The sequence below is a fragment of the Neolamprologus brichardi genome, chromosome 4, assembly GCF_056152115.1.
Source record: "Neolamprologus brichardi isolate AB-2024 chromosome 4, ASM5615211v1, whole genome shotgun sequence".
Classification (NCBI taxonomy): Eukaryota; Metazoa; Chordata; class Actinopteri; order Cichliformes; family Cichlidae; genus Neolamprologus; species Neolamprologus brichardi.
In genome coordinates this window covers 1,099,411-1,113,510 of record NC_142107.1, presented here as the reverse complement: position 1 = coordinate 1,113,510, position 14,100 = coordinate 1,099,411, and the positions used below count along the sequence as shown (strand labels likewise).

The 14,100-nt window shown below is 46.5% G+C and overlaps 1 protein-coding gene across 2 annotated transcripts; it reads right to left on the bottom strand.

Annotated features, from left to right (window-relative positions):
• Window positions 1-2,126: 2,126 nt before the first annotated feature.
• Window positions 2,127-13,581, bottom strand: nfil3-2 (nuclear factor, interleukin 3 regulated, member 2). Of its 2 annotated transcripts, none has more exons than XM_087839569.1 (2): window positions 13,197-13,581; window positions 2,127-6,699 (listed from the first exon to the last, which is right to left on the bottom strand). In XM_087839569.1, the coding sequence occupies exon 2, from the start codon at window positions 6,161-6,163 to the stop codon at window positions 4,295-4,297; it is 1,869 nt and encodes a 622-aa protein (XP_087695695.1). In that variant the 5' UTR covers window positions 6,164-6,699; window positions 13,197-13,581; the 3' UTR covers window positions 2,127-4,294. The 2 variants fall into 2 exon arrangements, with proteins under 2 accessions (XP_087695695.1, XP_006805108.1); XM_006805045.3 differs by lacking the exon at window positions 13,197-13,581 and adding an exon at window positions 11,873-12,240.
• Between the last annotated feature and the right edge of the window lie 519 nt (window positions 13,582-14,100).

Genomic DNA, 14,100 nt, shown 5'->3' with positions numbered 1-14,100 from the left:
TAGGGTGCCATCTGATCGTTGGGGTTTTCTCTTTATTATTGTAGGGTCTTTACCTTACAATTTTAAGAACCTTGAGGCGCCCCCCTCCCATTCCCTTCTGCTCTGTGCTCACATGCCTCTTTTACTCCTCCCACTGCCTTTCCTGCTCCACTAACCCTTTTACCCCAGACTGAGAAGGGGAACCAGGTAACACGAGAGCCCTGTTTCTGCTCTGTTTGCCAAGAGTATCTCTGCTGCCACAGACAAACAAGAATGACACGGATGGAGCCTTAACCTTGATCGATCCATCTATCAGCACCCCCCACTCCTCTCCCTCTCTCTCCTGCTCTCTGTGTCTCCCTCTCTCCCTGTGTTTCAGTCTCATTCTCCTCTCTTTTCCGTTGTTACACACACTGACCTACTTTCCTGACCTGTTTATGCAGGCTCCGGTGGTGCAGCCATTCAAGTCAAATCAGGAAAATAAGAGACGCAGCAAAACAATGCTGCCTGAGCTCTGTTATTCTCACAGGGAGTGTCACCTTGGAATGATCCCATGGGTGCTGGGTAGGCTGGCTATTATAAGGAATGTCCTGTAAGAGCCAAAATCCTATGAGATGATACTTTGTATACTTCTTTTTCTTTTCATACATGTGTGCTCTTGGGCACTGGTGTGTGTGTGTGTGTGTGTGTGTGTGTGTGTGTGTGTGTGTGTGTGTGTGTGTGTATGACAGTGCACTGTGAAGGGCACTGATGTGTCAGCCTCAAAGAGGTGCTTTGTTTGGAGGCTTAGATCAAGTTAGCCTACTGGGTTAACTCCCCCCAGTGTTGCTCCTCCCTTTGCCCTTTATGTTATTATGAAAATGACCCATTTTGCTTTAAAGGAGGGTGGGAAAGAAATGATCCAGACAGTTTCTGCATGTGACACCTGAGCCAAAGGGCAGTCTAGTGATCGATCACTGAATATAGAATCCAAATACCTATTTAGTCGCATACTAGTGCTGAACTCCGGCTAACACTCGCTTTGTGTTTAAACGGGGCTCCGTATAGCCCATGAGTCTGAATGCGGACTTAGACAGGATTACACAGCAGCCTTTTCTGTTTTAATACAATAAACGCACTGGGACTTGATCAGGAGGTTGGCAGGACAGTTGAGCTGGTGGCAGCAGTCAGAGGCTCAGACTGGCTCTGCCCCGGCTTTGTCCTCTGCATCACACAGCGCTGACTCTCACAGGTCAGATGCTGTTCAGTCCGGTCTCTGTTGCTCCTCTGCTATAAATATTCACCGACGTTATGTGGGGCACACCTGTTTAAGTTGTTGCAAATCTAAAGCGATCCCTTAACCTTTTGGCTAAACGTTTCACGTCAAGAGTGGGATAGAGATTTAGTTGATATTTTTGTTTCATTTTAAGAGCCCTCAACGTCACGTGGAGAGAAATCAGAGGTTGAAAGCACGAGTCATAAGCCGTAATCAGAAGAACGCACACACAAGTGTAATGTTTAGTGGTTATTTCATGCAATGAGCTTGGGTCTCTGTGTAGAAGTAGGCCAGTGTTACATCAGACGAGCTTGCCGGGGAATTTTCTGGCGCCACCAGGCAAAGTGTGTCAGTGTGTTAGTGCGACGCCCCTCTCTCTGCAGATTGGTTGCGGATGCCAAAAAAGAGCAAGTGGGGACATTTAGCTCAGTACAAGGCTATCTCTGCTTAGTGAAAACAGGGTGTTCCTGCTAAACTTTTTTTGATAACAGCAAGAAGGATCTTTATAGGAAGAACTTGTATAAACTTCAAGAAACACAAGAAAAATTGCTCTAATTTAACATGTTTGCGTTCTCATTGTGACTCACTCTCTTATGCCAATCACTGAGTAATTATTACCTAACTGATGACTCTTGCAAAAGGTTCATGGATCATCATCTCAGCTGATAGCAGAAACTAGGCTGCCAGCTTGGATATGGTGCCTACAGACTGTGTTTTTCTACACTGCCAGCCAAGAGTCGTACACAGATCCAAACGACTGCTCACTTCAGTGTCAGCCGTGTGCAGCGGGCTGTAAAAGTCAGTGGATACGGTGGATCTGAACGTGCACGTAACATCAACGTAGGTGTGATTGCATTAAGCCACCAAAACACAAACAAGGACAAACAAGAACTTTTCTTGATATGTTGACGGGTCAACATTATTTCTTTTTTATTTGAGTTTTCTTGAAATGCTCCCATCTTCCACAATGAACATTAGTGTCTTTACATATGTCAAAAGGAAGCGATAGTAATGACCAACCAGACCAACCACCACCCATCTCTACACACCACACTATCTTTGCCTTTTTTCTTTTCTTTTTTTTTGTCCTTGTCTTTTTCATTAAAACCATCAGCAAAACCACAAACATTACTGATTAATACACACTGAAAAGGATGGGGGGAGGGTAATGAGGCAAATACATGTCATCACAGTCAGTAGGAAAAAAGACACAGTATAGAGGAAAACAGAACATCACCTCTTGACTATAAAAAAATAAAAAACAAAACAGGATATAAAAACCAATGAAACAAACGTTACAGTGTTGTTTGAGGGCGGGGAGGGGAAACTTTACATTTATACACAAGCACCAAAAAGCCAAACATGGTACATAGACTTTTTTCTTTTAAAAACTAGAATCCAGTGAAGGCAATTCAGCACTGCCCAGTAGCAGAACTACCACAAATAGCCCCTGATAATGAACAACGGAGAAAAATGGGAAACAAGGGAAGTGCCCTCTCTTCGTTCATTTAAGAATTTTTTACTCAATCAAAGAGTTAGAGAACTTCGCTGTAGCGTCAGCTTATGAGCTGTATTAACTCAGTTACACATGTTGAATGCGAGCCATAGGGGCCATGCTTGGTCACACTACAAAACCACTTTTTCATGACAATAAAAGTAAACAGTAGTTGTGGAGGGCTCTTTTCTTAGGTGTTTCCACAAGAGGAACTTTGAGACTCAGTGCACTGTAGTGTGTTTCATAAGAATGTGACTTAATTCCTCCTGCTTTCGTTCACGCCTCCCAAGCGTCCCATGTCTGACGTGAAAGTTCAAAATCAAGGTTGCAGTATGCATCTAAAAAGAGCTGTACACATTCTCCATCTATGTTCCTGTGGGCTTTTTCTACAGTGATGGGCGTGTGAAGGGAGGGGAAATAAATACACTGGGCCAGTGAATGGTAACAACAAGAAGAAGATATGGTCGATAAAGCTCAAATGAACTAAAGGCTCATAGCCTGCAGCTGGTGAAGTCCACCGAATATTTAAAGGCTGGTTAAAGGTAAAAAAATTCAAAGATTCTTTTTTCTTTTTTTAACGAGGCCTTTGCCTCAGGGAACAACGCGTTCTCCATTCAGTGCTGTTGGCGCTCCAAAATGGACGGCCGTTTAAGTGTAAACTAGGCATTAACTAACCGATTAATGCTAAAGCTCAACAATCAAGTTAGAGGTGATTCAAATCGAATGGGTCCTGTAGCCACAGTAGACAATGAAGAGAGTCGATTCGAGACAGGAGGGTCGCTTTCAGAATCCTCCAAAGATTTGTTTTGTTTTTTTTGTTTTGTTTTTTGTTTTTTTGGTTGAATTTGTATTCAAATTTGTTTTGTAAAATATATGTTTAAAATAGATACATATATTCATATATCACAGTACTATACAAACCAAGTGCTTAAAAAATAAAGGTGATGGTGATCTTTTGAGAAATAATGGAGATGACTGGGGAAAGCATGGGGTGGTAGAGGTAGGGTCTGGGAAGAGGTATGGAACTTCTTATTGATAGTATTGTTGGTGCTTCTTTGGTCGAGGGAATGTCCCCAGTGTATGTTTGCATTTGATTTTAATTAAGGCAGATAGCCATACACGTGTATGCTCCTCTACAGTCGGATATGTACCAAAATTTTAGCACTGATGAAGCCTGAAGCGTTTACTTTTCTACATTCTTTATTTGTGTTTTTGTTATCAAAATGTGCTTTCACTGATGTACTCAACTGTATATTGTTGGATGACAAAAGTAGAAAAAGTGGACAGTTCCATTCCTCTTCTCATCACATAAACAAAAGTGCATCTGTAAGTATGGAGAGGATGTAAGAAATGACAACTCTGTACAATATATACAAATATAATACAGCCCTACAAGATGATCAGCCTTGTTGGGTAGAAAAGCTAAGTTTCCTGTCCCAAGGGCTGAAAAAGGGTGAGTCAATCATAGGGCAAAAGGCATGATGGCAGGGTAGTTCTTCGATGAGAAATTGTGTCTTTGAGTCATTGAAGCTGTCATAACGACTTCAACTAAAAGTCCATGTCACCTAATCGCGCCTCTTGTTCCTTCGTCCACCTGTCTCCTTTTTTCCACCCTCCTTCCTGGCCCCCTCCCCTGAGGCCGCCTCTTTACAACCTCCGCCTGAGCTCTCTTGCTTAATGTTTCGTGGGGGCGTCAGGGACAAGTAGGGATGCTGGGGGAGAGGTGGCGGCGTGGCAGAGGGAGGGGTGGTTGGGGACTCTTGGCCGGAGCAGTTGCTGCCGCTACTGCTGCTGCCGGTGCTCATGGCCCGGTGTTTGAGTCTCAGTTTGTGGGGCAAAGCGGTTCCCCTCACCTCCCCCTGAGGGTCCCAGCACTGAGCCTGAGGGCCCTGGGAGGAGGGCAGAGGCGAGGCAGGTTGGTGGATGGTAAGATGCGGGTTGTGGAAGCTGCCCATTTCTGAGCACAACGAGGAGGGAAGCTCATCGTCATCTGTGGATGCCTCTTTTTCTGGACTGCAGGGATCTCCTTCACTGGATGTGGCCTCCTTACAAGAGGAGGTTGATTGGCCTTGGTAATAAGCCTCATGCCTGGGCCCGCCCTCATAAGTAAGAACAGGTGGCTCCTCGTCTTGTGTGCTGAGGTATGAGTGAGGCTGCTGGAGATGGTGGTACAAGTGTGAGTGGCTGACACCCTCCACTTGTTTGTGGTGGAGCTCCGCAGATGAATCGCTCTCCTGATGCTGCTCCTGCTGCAGTTGCTGCTGGGGGAGTTGGCAAACACGGTACACCTGTCTCTCTCTAGCCTCATTACGGCAGTCTGAGAGCTCATACGGAGGGGAATCTAATGTCTTCCTCTCAAGCTGCTTCGTCACCTCGGCCACTGTTTCCGTGGAGCTCTCTGTAATGGGCTGTTGGCTAGCACACACTTGGCTGCTGGTGCTGCCCTGCTTCTGCACGTTCAGCAGCTCGGCATCCTGCGTCCTGGACAAGGAGTCCACGGGATAAGAGGCACTGCTGGCACCGTACAGAATGACGCTCCTCTGGGCAGCAGGCGGATGAGAGGCGGCCTGGCTGACAGTGTTGATAGAGGTAACGGGCTCCTGATGGGGTTGGGGCTGTTGGTGAAGGTGGTGCTGCTGCTGCTCTTGGCTGTGATATGTAGCCTCTAACTCCTGAGAATGCTGCTGGATCTGGTGGTGGGTGGGCACAGAGGCCAGCCCACGGTGGATGTTAAACATGATCTGGGTGGTGGTGCCATTGGCGATGTCCATCTCCAGCCTGTCACCTTCCTGCTTGATCTCAAAGGGGATTGGCTCTGGGCTGTCCCTGGAGGAGCCGTCAGACATGTCAGAGAGGGAACCACGTGGAGAGTATTTCACCAGCTGCCTGTGGCCTTCACTGCGTCCCGACTGCTCCGTTTCAGAGGAGTCAGAGTTCACCATCACCTGAGAACCACTAGAGTAACCACTGGAGTAGTACTGAGTTGAGGAGGAGGAGGAACCTCCATTTCCTGTGTTGCTACCCGCACTGATTTGTTGACTCTTTTCAATGTAGGAGGCAGTGCTTATTAAGCCGAAGCGCAGCTTCAGCTGGAGCAGCTCTGTCTTGAGCCTCACATTCTCATCGTTCAGTGCAATGACGCGGTTCTCCAGAACCATATCATTGAGACGCCGCTTCTCCCGGGAGCGCTTGGCGGCCTCGTTGTTTTTACGGCGCTTCTCCCAGTAGGAGGCGTCCTTTTTCTCATCGGAAATGAACTCCCGCTTTCGCCTGCAGGTCATGTTGGGCTTGGGTTTGATGAGACGCCCCATACGAGTTGGAGTCCCTTGGATAGAAGGCAGAGACTCTTCATAACCGCTGAAGGTCTCAAGGCAGTTTAAGTTATTCCCTGAGTTTTTGTTTAACGTTTTGAGAGCCGATGTTAGATTTTCCATTTTTGTCGAGAGGCAGCCAGTTTGAAATGTTGCTTGGTGAACTGAGTGAAGAATTGGGCCAGAGGTTAATGGTGGGGGTGGGGGGAGGTTGGGGTAGTGATGAAAACAACTGGTCTCCCAAGGCTCTGGGTCTAGTTATTGTAGATGTGGTATACTTATGCCAGGTAAACAGTCAAGTGTCCAAATTAGCCAAAAAGATAAAGAACAACTGTAGCTCAGCATTAGCAACCCACATTTATCCACTTGAAGGGTTATCAATTCAGTGTCCGAGCTCCTCGGAGTACTACAGACCCAAAGCAGTTCAGATCAGTCCTTTAGTTCCCTCTTTTTTTCCCAAATTCTTGCTTTAGTTGGTTGTTAAAGGTTTAGCATAGAGCACACGGAGCTAAACTGGCAAGGAGGTGTCCTAGATCTCCACGTAAACAGCAGGATGTAGGTCGGCCTGTCTACCTCAGCGTGTCAGTCTCTTGGGGAGCGTCGCTCTCCCTCCCTCTGTCTTTCTCTGTTCTCTCTGCAGTTGACTGCAAGATGAAAGCCTGCAGAGATAAAAAAACAGAAAAAAACATATGTTAATCCACTGCTGACTGCTGCTGTTCCATCCTGCAGCCTCACATCAGGACTACAGTTATTTAAACTTTTTTTTAAAATTTTTTAACATTTTCCAGCTTCTTTTGGCATGCAAAATAATATAATAAATACATGTCTATAACAGAAAAGCTTTCCTCTGCTGTTGGGATGTCTGGCCTTTACTGAGTGTTTCGCCCCTGGCAACCAGTGAATAGATGCTAGACCTCACTGTCTGACCTTTCGGCCTTGCTATTGATCCGATCCGTCTGGAACCTATGACCCCTGACCCTTTGGCCCGGCCCGGTCATGTTGACTTTTGTGATGCAATGTGAGCAGTGGGTTCATCGCCAGGCTGATGATCCTGTTTCGTTTCAACACCCAGGATTTAAAAAAGCACTTGTTCAACGCTGCATGCTAAAATGTCGCAAGGTCTGAGCTAATAGGGTTTTATGTAGGCGGCTGAGGGCAAAACTAAAGCCTTGTAAATTAAATAGAAGTATATCGCAATCGAGGCAGGCACGCACACATGAAATAAAAACACAGAAATTGCATCAGTCTGGGACATGCTGAGAGCATGAAAACTAAACTGTTTAAGGATTAGCTCTTTTTTTTGTTTTGCCAGATGAATATGTGGGCCAGACAGAGCAAACAGTGAGTCAGTCTCAGAACCGTGGGGTTCCCTGACACACACACCAGACTGGCTCTCTACTGAGAAACCCCATCCACGAACACTGCTACCCCCCGCCTTGGTTCATCCGCACAGGAATGTGGCAGCATTCTTTTCCGAAACAGCTCAGTGCCAAATCGATGATGCAGAGTGAGCAGATAAGGCAGACAAAGGCATCCGTTAATGCAGGTCAAGGATAAAGAAGCTGAAGAGAGATATGGAGGTGTGGGGGGCAGCTGGGAGGTGGGGCTTTGATAAATATAGGTCAGTGGCCCCAGGAAAGAAGGGAGGCGGGAAGCAGAAACACAGGCTAGGATAACACAGAATCGTTAGATTGGGGGTAAAATGCGAGGGTGGTCAGACCATGGCAAGGAACACCTCAGCGCTCAGTAATTAGCTGAACAGGTGCACCTTTATACCAAAGTCGTACAATTCTGCTGATTTTGAGGCTACGCAGAATTAAGCAAATCAGCGATTCTTCTAAATGCTTCCATCTGTTTAAAGGCTCGGTGGCTCGGTGGTGTTAAAAGTCAGTTGGTTTGTTGGTCCACAACTTTGGATTGGAGCTAAGTATCTCAACTGCTAGGCCACATTTCCTACATTTTCTAGAGCTATCAAAATGGTTCAATTATCCCATTAAGCATCTCAGTATTGCCTGGATAGATTGGCACACACTTTTTGTGCAAATTGTAATGATCTGTTAGTCCCCCAATTTCCACACTGAGATTTGTGATTTCTGACAACTTTTGTGATTTGTAATGTGACCTGACAGACTCCTGTTGCAAAAATAATTAGGCAGCGCATGCAGTTGTTGTTCTTCTGCATGACTTGTTCTTTCAGAGGTGTCAGACAGCAACAATTCTCCCTGCTCTTAAATGAACTGGTGCAATTGGAAAAGCGCCTAAAAACTCGGGAGGTCAAGCTTATCAAGTTGCATAGAAAATGGAATGGTAATCTCATCCCAAGTGCAGCAAATCATCTGCATTTCCAGGTTGAAGTGCGTAAGCGCTGCTGTTACACTGTGACAATCTGTAATCTCATAATCTAGTGAGATATTTGCAGCGACTGTGCTCTGCTTGTCCTGTGGATTTCATATTGTTACGTAACTCCTCACAATAAACACAGATTTCAGACCACTTTTCTTTTAGTTCTCATATACAGAAGAAACCAGACTAACTATATAACAGGGCCACAAGTTTTGGCTTTTTGAAACTGTCTTTCAGAGTAATCCAATAAAAGCTACATTAGAGTTACACCATATTTGAAAGTCTCAGCTGAATAGTTTAAGGGTGTCCTCGTGAGCCTCTGACATGTGGCTGCTGGGCACGGCAACGCAAGAACGAGGGTAGAGACTGTTTCTCAGCCTGTCCCACTGACCCACAAACTGGGGACCGACCGCACTCTGTAAACACGTCTTAGCTGCCTCCAACTGTATGGCCTGCTGGAATATAGGTCAGCCCAGCAGTGGAGAGGTGAAGAGACAAGGGAGGGGCTGACAAAAAAGAAAGACAAAAAAAGAAAAGAAAAAAAGAAGGGAGGACAAAAAAGAAGGATGCATGGAAAATGAGAGCATTGTGCAAATATAGACAGAGGTGAGAGCAAGTGGAGCGAAGACAAAGAAACGAAGAGGAATCAGTGAGGGAGAGTTAAAACAAAGAAAAGGGATGGAGATGAGATTATACTGTAGCTGGATGGGGGTGGGTGGGTGTTGGGGGGGGGGGGGGTAAACAGTGGCAATTGCGACAGTGTTGGTATTGCATCAGAAGAAGGAATGCATCACCCATAGCAACAAAAAGGGGGAGAAAGAAGGGGGTTAGCCAATCATATTGGACTTTGTCTCAATGTTTCTGGACCAGTGGCTTGACACGACCCGAAGCAGATGGTGAGAAAACCATGTTCCGTAACAAAAGGAGGGTCGAGTGACGTCACGTGAACATTATTCCACATCTCGCCTACAGTCAGGACGAGCCAGACGCATGAATTAACTCCTCTGTTTAATTAACTCACAGTGGAGGCTCGTGCTTTTTTTTTTCTTTTTATTTGTCTCTCCCTCTTTTGCACCTTCAAATATTCAGGCTGTGTGAATGAGCATGAATCATAGCAGAAGGTGTTGATGCTCTTCTTTCACTACTGAGCCTGCGTTACATTTCATGTGTGCGCCAGCAGAAAGAAACAATAGATTTCACATCTCCAAAGATGCTTTAAAACCCACAAAGGCATTGCCGCCAAGAATGAAGCGCAAAGTGTTTCATTTTGCATGCGTTTGAACCACACTGCCTAACCTCTGCACACAGTTCCTCAACCTAGACCGCTCTTTCCAGTCTATCATCTAGTCTCTACAAGTCACTGCCAGGTTTCTGTGGCACTTGTGGAATGATAGCACGGTAAAAGAATCCAAGTCGCCCCCGCCCGCACAACCACAGGGGCCGAACCGCAAGAGTCTAAATGTGGCAGTGAGCTTTGGAAATAGTGAAGTCAGTTCAAAAGCCAGCACACGTGTTTCTGTGGAGCACTTCAGGAAATGGGTTGCAGGTCTGACATAAAAGGAGATGGGTGTGTGCGCGTGGGTCGGGGGTGCACATGCTTCAGAGAAAAGGAGAATGATGAAACCGCTGTCCAACCCCCCAACCAGCCACTCACCCTTAGGAAAAATGCAATTTACGGCACATGGTGCAGTGCCCCTGGGTGTGTGTGTGTGTGTGTGTGGGGGGGGGGGGGTCACAGGGCTACAAGTCTTTTTTTTTTTTGGGGGGGGGGGGGGGGGGGGGGGGGTTAACTTTATATAAAGGCTTGGACAGCATGCCATCAAGGCAAGGCAGAGTCCTCTGTAAGCTTGTTCCATGAACACAGGCCATATCACTCTGGATACTCAGCCTCTCTCCAAAAGGAAAAGGAAAAAAAAAGAAAGCAGAGGGACTCAGTCCATGTGTTGCACCAGTCACATGTGCTCCATTGGCCTACTAAATGCTGTAATTCGCCTCTGTGCTGGATCCAAACCGCAGCACAATAACAAAGCACAAACCCTCATCTTTTATCATCTTACATGTGCCAGGAAACCCCGAGAAAGCCGAGAGGCCGCAAAGTAGGACAGCATGGAAACCGCGCCATACTCCTGACCATGAACTCTATTTAGGCTGGATAAAGAAAGGTTTTATCTGTTTTGTTTTTTCAGAACTAGATTAAAAGAGGGAGTTGGCTCAGTCGCGCAATGCAATGATGCAATAGTCGTGGAATGACATTAAAGTTTTTTTGTTTCTTTCTTTCTTCCTCTTTTCAAAAATGTACACGTGTTAAAATGAAGCTGCTCACAGTGCCACTTTTCTATTTCTGCATGACCGCCTCGTTTCTTTGTTACGGCGGGGCGAGGATTTATTTTGGTGGTGTTCTGATTCTGCCTTCCTCGTCAGCGGCAGTGGTGCGCCTCATCCCCTCCTCTCCACCCACCCCAGGACAGATGTGACCTACATTCTTAGCTGGCATAGAGACCCAGTGTGTGCGCCAACCAATTGGCAGCGACCTCTGCGCAGCAAAGCGCAGCGCTGCATCGCCGCAGACTACGAGCTTCCGCAGATTGCATAATCTGCCCCTTTCTTTAATCCATTTGTTATTTAATTAATTTATTATGCAACCTGCAACCTTTGTTTAACACACCGCATATACACTGTGGCCACAGCGTGACCCCCAAACTGCGTGAAATCCCTTTAAGGCACGCATCGCTCCGCTGAGGACGGGGAAGCCGACCCACAGCAAAAACCTGAAATCATTTTTTGTTTCTCTTTCTAAATCTGCTCTTTATACCATGCGGTGTGTAAAAACACCCGCACGCTGCTGGAGCAGAGATCTGGAAGAGAACAACGGGTACGATGCCCACGTGCTGTGTAAACCGCACAAAGCTGTATGGGGAGATGAAGCCAAGGTGACTTTCTCTTTCAAAACAAACCCAAGCCGTAGAGTTACTTGTTACTAGCCGTAGAGTTACTAGTCCCTGGATTCAGCCCCAGCTCTAGTTGAGGAATGTTGCGGCTTCAGCCGGTGCTGACATGCGGTGAAGCGCGGCTCATGTTCAACGTTATAAGATCCTGATGCGTATTTACACCAGGCGGACCCACGGAAGACCCAGAAATAAATAAATCTGAGCCAGTGAGCAGCCCAGTGCGAGAAACATGTCCCCCCACACTCCTCCTTTGTTGGACCGTTTAACAAATCGTGTTCGTGGACAGCGGATTCTCGGTCATCCTAGCGAAAGCGTGTATCCCAACTCTGCCGCAAAATTTACCCACCGCCTCAAAATCGCCTTCCAAGCGAAACTCCAAGCGAAACTCGACAAGACGCGCTGCCATATTTACGAAAAATAAGCACGCGTCTATTGTAGCTGTCTGCCGAGCTACAGAGGAACACCAAGAAACATCTGACCCACATTTGATCCAGATGTTCTGATCCACACACACACACACATACACACACGCGCGCCTCACCTCGCACTCGGCTGCACTCATCGGAGCCCGTGAACTTCACCATTCCTCAAACGCGATCCGCGCTGGCTCCCATCAATCCGAGCCGGGGTTGTAAACAAAGGAGAGACAAGCAGAGCCGAGCGTCCGCGCGTATCCACGCGATCATGCCTCGATCACGCGTGTCGGTGTGCTCCGGTTTGCATTGTGCTTGCTTCAGACTAATACGAGCCTACGGGCCACTAAAGGGTTAAGGAGGGCTGCACAGCCGCGTTAACCTTTACAAAGAGCTGCTACACGTGACAGAGAGAAGTGTGTCCTCGGAGCCTGCATGGGATTTTTCCAGCTGTCTGCACGGAGTAGCCTACTAACCCAAAAGAAAGCGAGGACAGATTTGTAGCTGCTCCAGAGCCCCTCAGCACGTAAACCCGACTCTAATTCACGCAGCTTTTGCAGGACTACAACAACGACGACGACAACAACAAAAACAACAACAAAATAATAATTATTATTGTGAATTATTATTATTATTATTATTATTATTATTATTATTATTATTATTATTATTATTAAGACCAAAAACAAGGGTGTATAAGCTGGTGGAGTTCCCATTAATATCAAGTATTAGCCTATATATTTATTATTACCAGCCTATTTATAGGTCTGTTAATAATAACTGTGTTATTAAATAGGATATAACTGCACCATGTATTCAGGTTAAATAACAATTACTTGAGCCACGTGTGTTACGAAAGCAGGTGTGCGGGTTAAGCACAGCAGATTGGCTCCTAAAAGCACCACAACAAACCATGAATATTAAATTTGGGCATGCGCGCTAAGACGCGGATGCGTTGACCCTGCCTACAACTCCGCTCCACGGCGGGCTGTCCGCACTCACCTGCCCCTGCTTCCACCAAGCAGCCGCACCTTTTTTTTTCTTTCTTTCTTTCTGAAGGAATCCCATAATCTTTTTGCAAAGCCCCCCGACCCCCCCGGTCCCCAACACCGACTTCCTCCCATCCGCTTCCTCTCTCTCACACAGATCCTCATATAGCTCCATACACTCTAAAGGAGGCGGGGTACAGCCTCGCCTTGACATTGAGGGGAACACATCCAGGCACCAAAACAAACTGTAAACGCGGCGACCAGCTGCTCAGAGGAAAAAGCAACTCAAGAATATATATATATATATATATATATATATATATATATATATATATATATATATATATATATATATATATATATATATAGGCTATATGTATATATATATATATGTTCTGATCCACACACACATACATGTATTGGGCATGTATGCACCGTGCCGCAGTCAATAACAACAACTTACCTTTTTGCTTTAAAAGCGACAGGATCCACACACAGTCCGGCTCCTGCCCAACAGTCCGCTTTGCTGGCTCTGTCTCTCTCTCCCTTACAATAACTCCCTCTCTCTGTCACACACACACACCGTTTGCCACTTTGAAAACACCAGCTCTCCCGATTAGTGCAGGTATATGCGAGAGTGAGAACACAGTGCCTTGTTTTGAGCGCGCTCCTCATGTCATGTTTGCTCCAATTCCTCCCTCCCTCCAACTCTCTCTCTCTCTCTCTCTCTCTTTCGCTCTCTCGCTCTCCCTCCGTGTGTGTGTCTCTAAATGTATGTTAGTAGGTCAGTTGTTGCATAACAGGACGCTTTGGGTGCCTAGTCACGTTTTTTGTTTCTCTCTCGGATGTGGCCCCCTCCCTGTCTCTTTCTTCTTGCCTTCAAATCCTGTTTGGGGTAGGGGTGGGGTGGGGGTCAGGGGGAGTGGGGGGGGGGGGGGGGGTTAGGGGGAGGAGACAGGTCCAGTAGGGGAGGGACTATGCTCAAAGGCAATTTCAGCCAGATGAGGGCATATGATACCCATAATGAGATTGCTAGATATTGAAAAAGCACACACACACAGGCTGGTCCCGGGAAATCAGAGTCGCATCCTCTGTGCAGATACCAAACTTGACATGCCTGCCACGCAGGTTCTTGAGTGTGCTTGTCAACCTGCTTTTAAGAGTGAAAAGATCAATTTGACATTTCAGCTGAGCCCGACAACACTGACAACACCAAAGCTTCAGCAGCTGGGCAGTTTGGCTTTAATGTTGTAATTTGCACTGTGCCCCATTTTAACCATACGCCACAACCTTCTATGTAACCTGATGTGCACCTCCTGAGAAACGTAACTACACGTGTACCGCATAACACAGGTGTGGGCAACTCC

Excerpts from the sequence above, each read along its gene's own strand:
- nfil3-2 (XM_087839569.1), bottom strand. The coding sequence starts at position 6,163 with ATGGAAAATCTAACATCGGCTCTCAAAACGTTAAACAAAAACTCAGGG.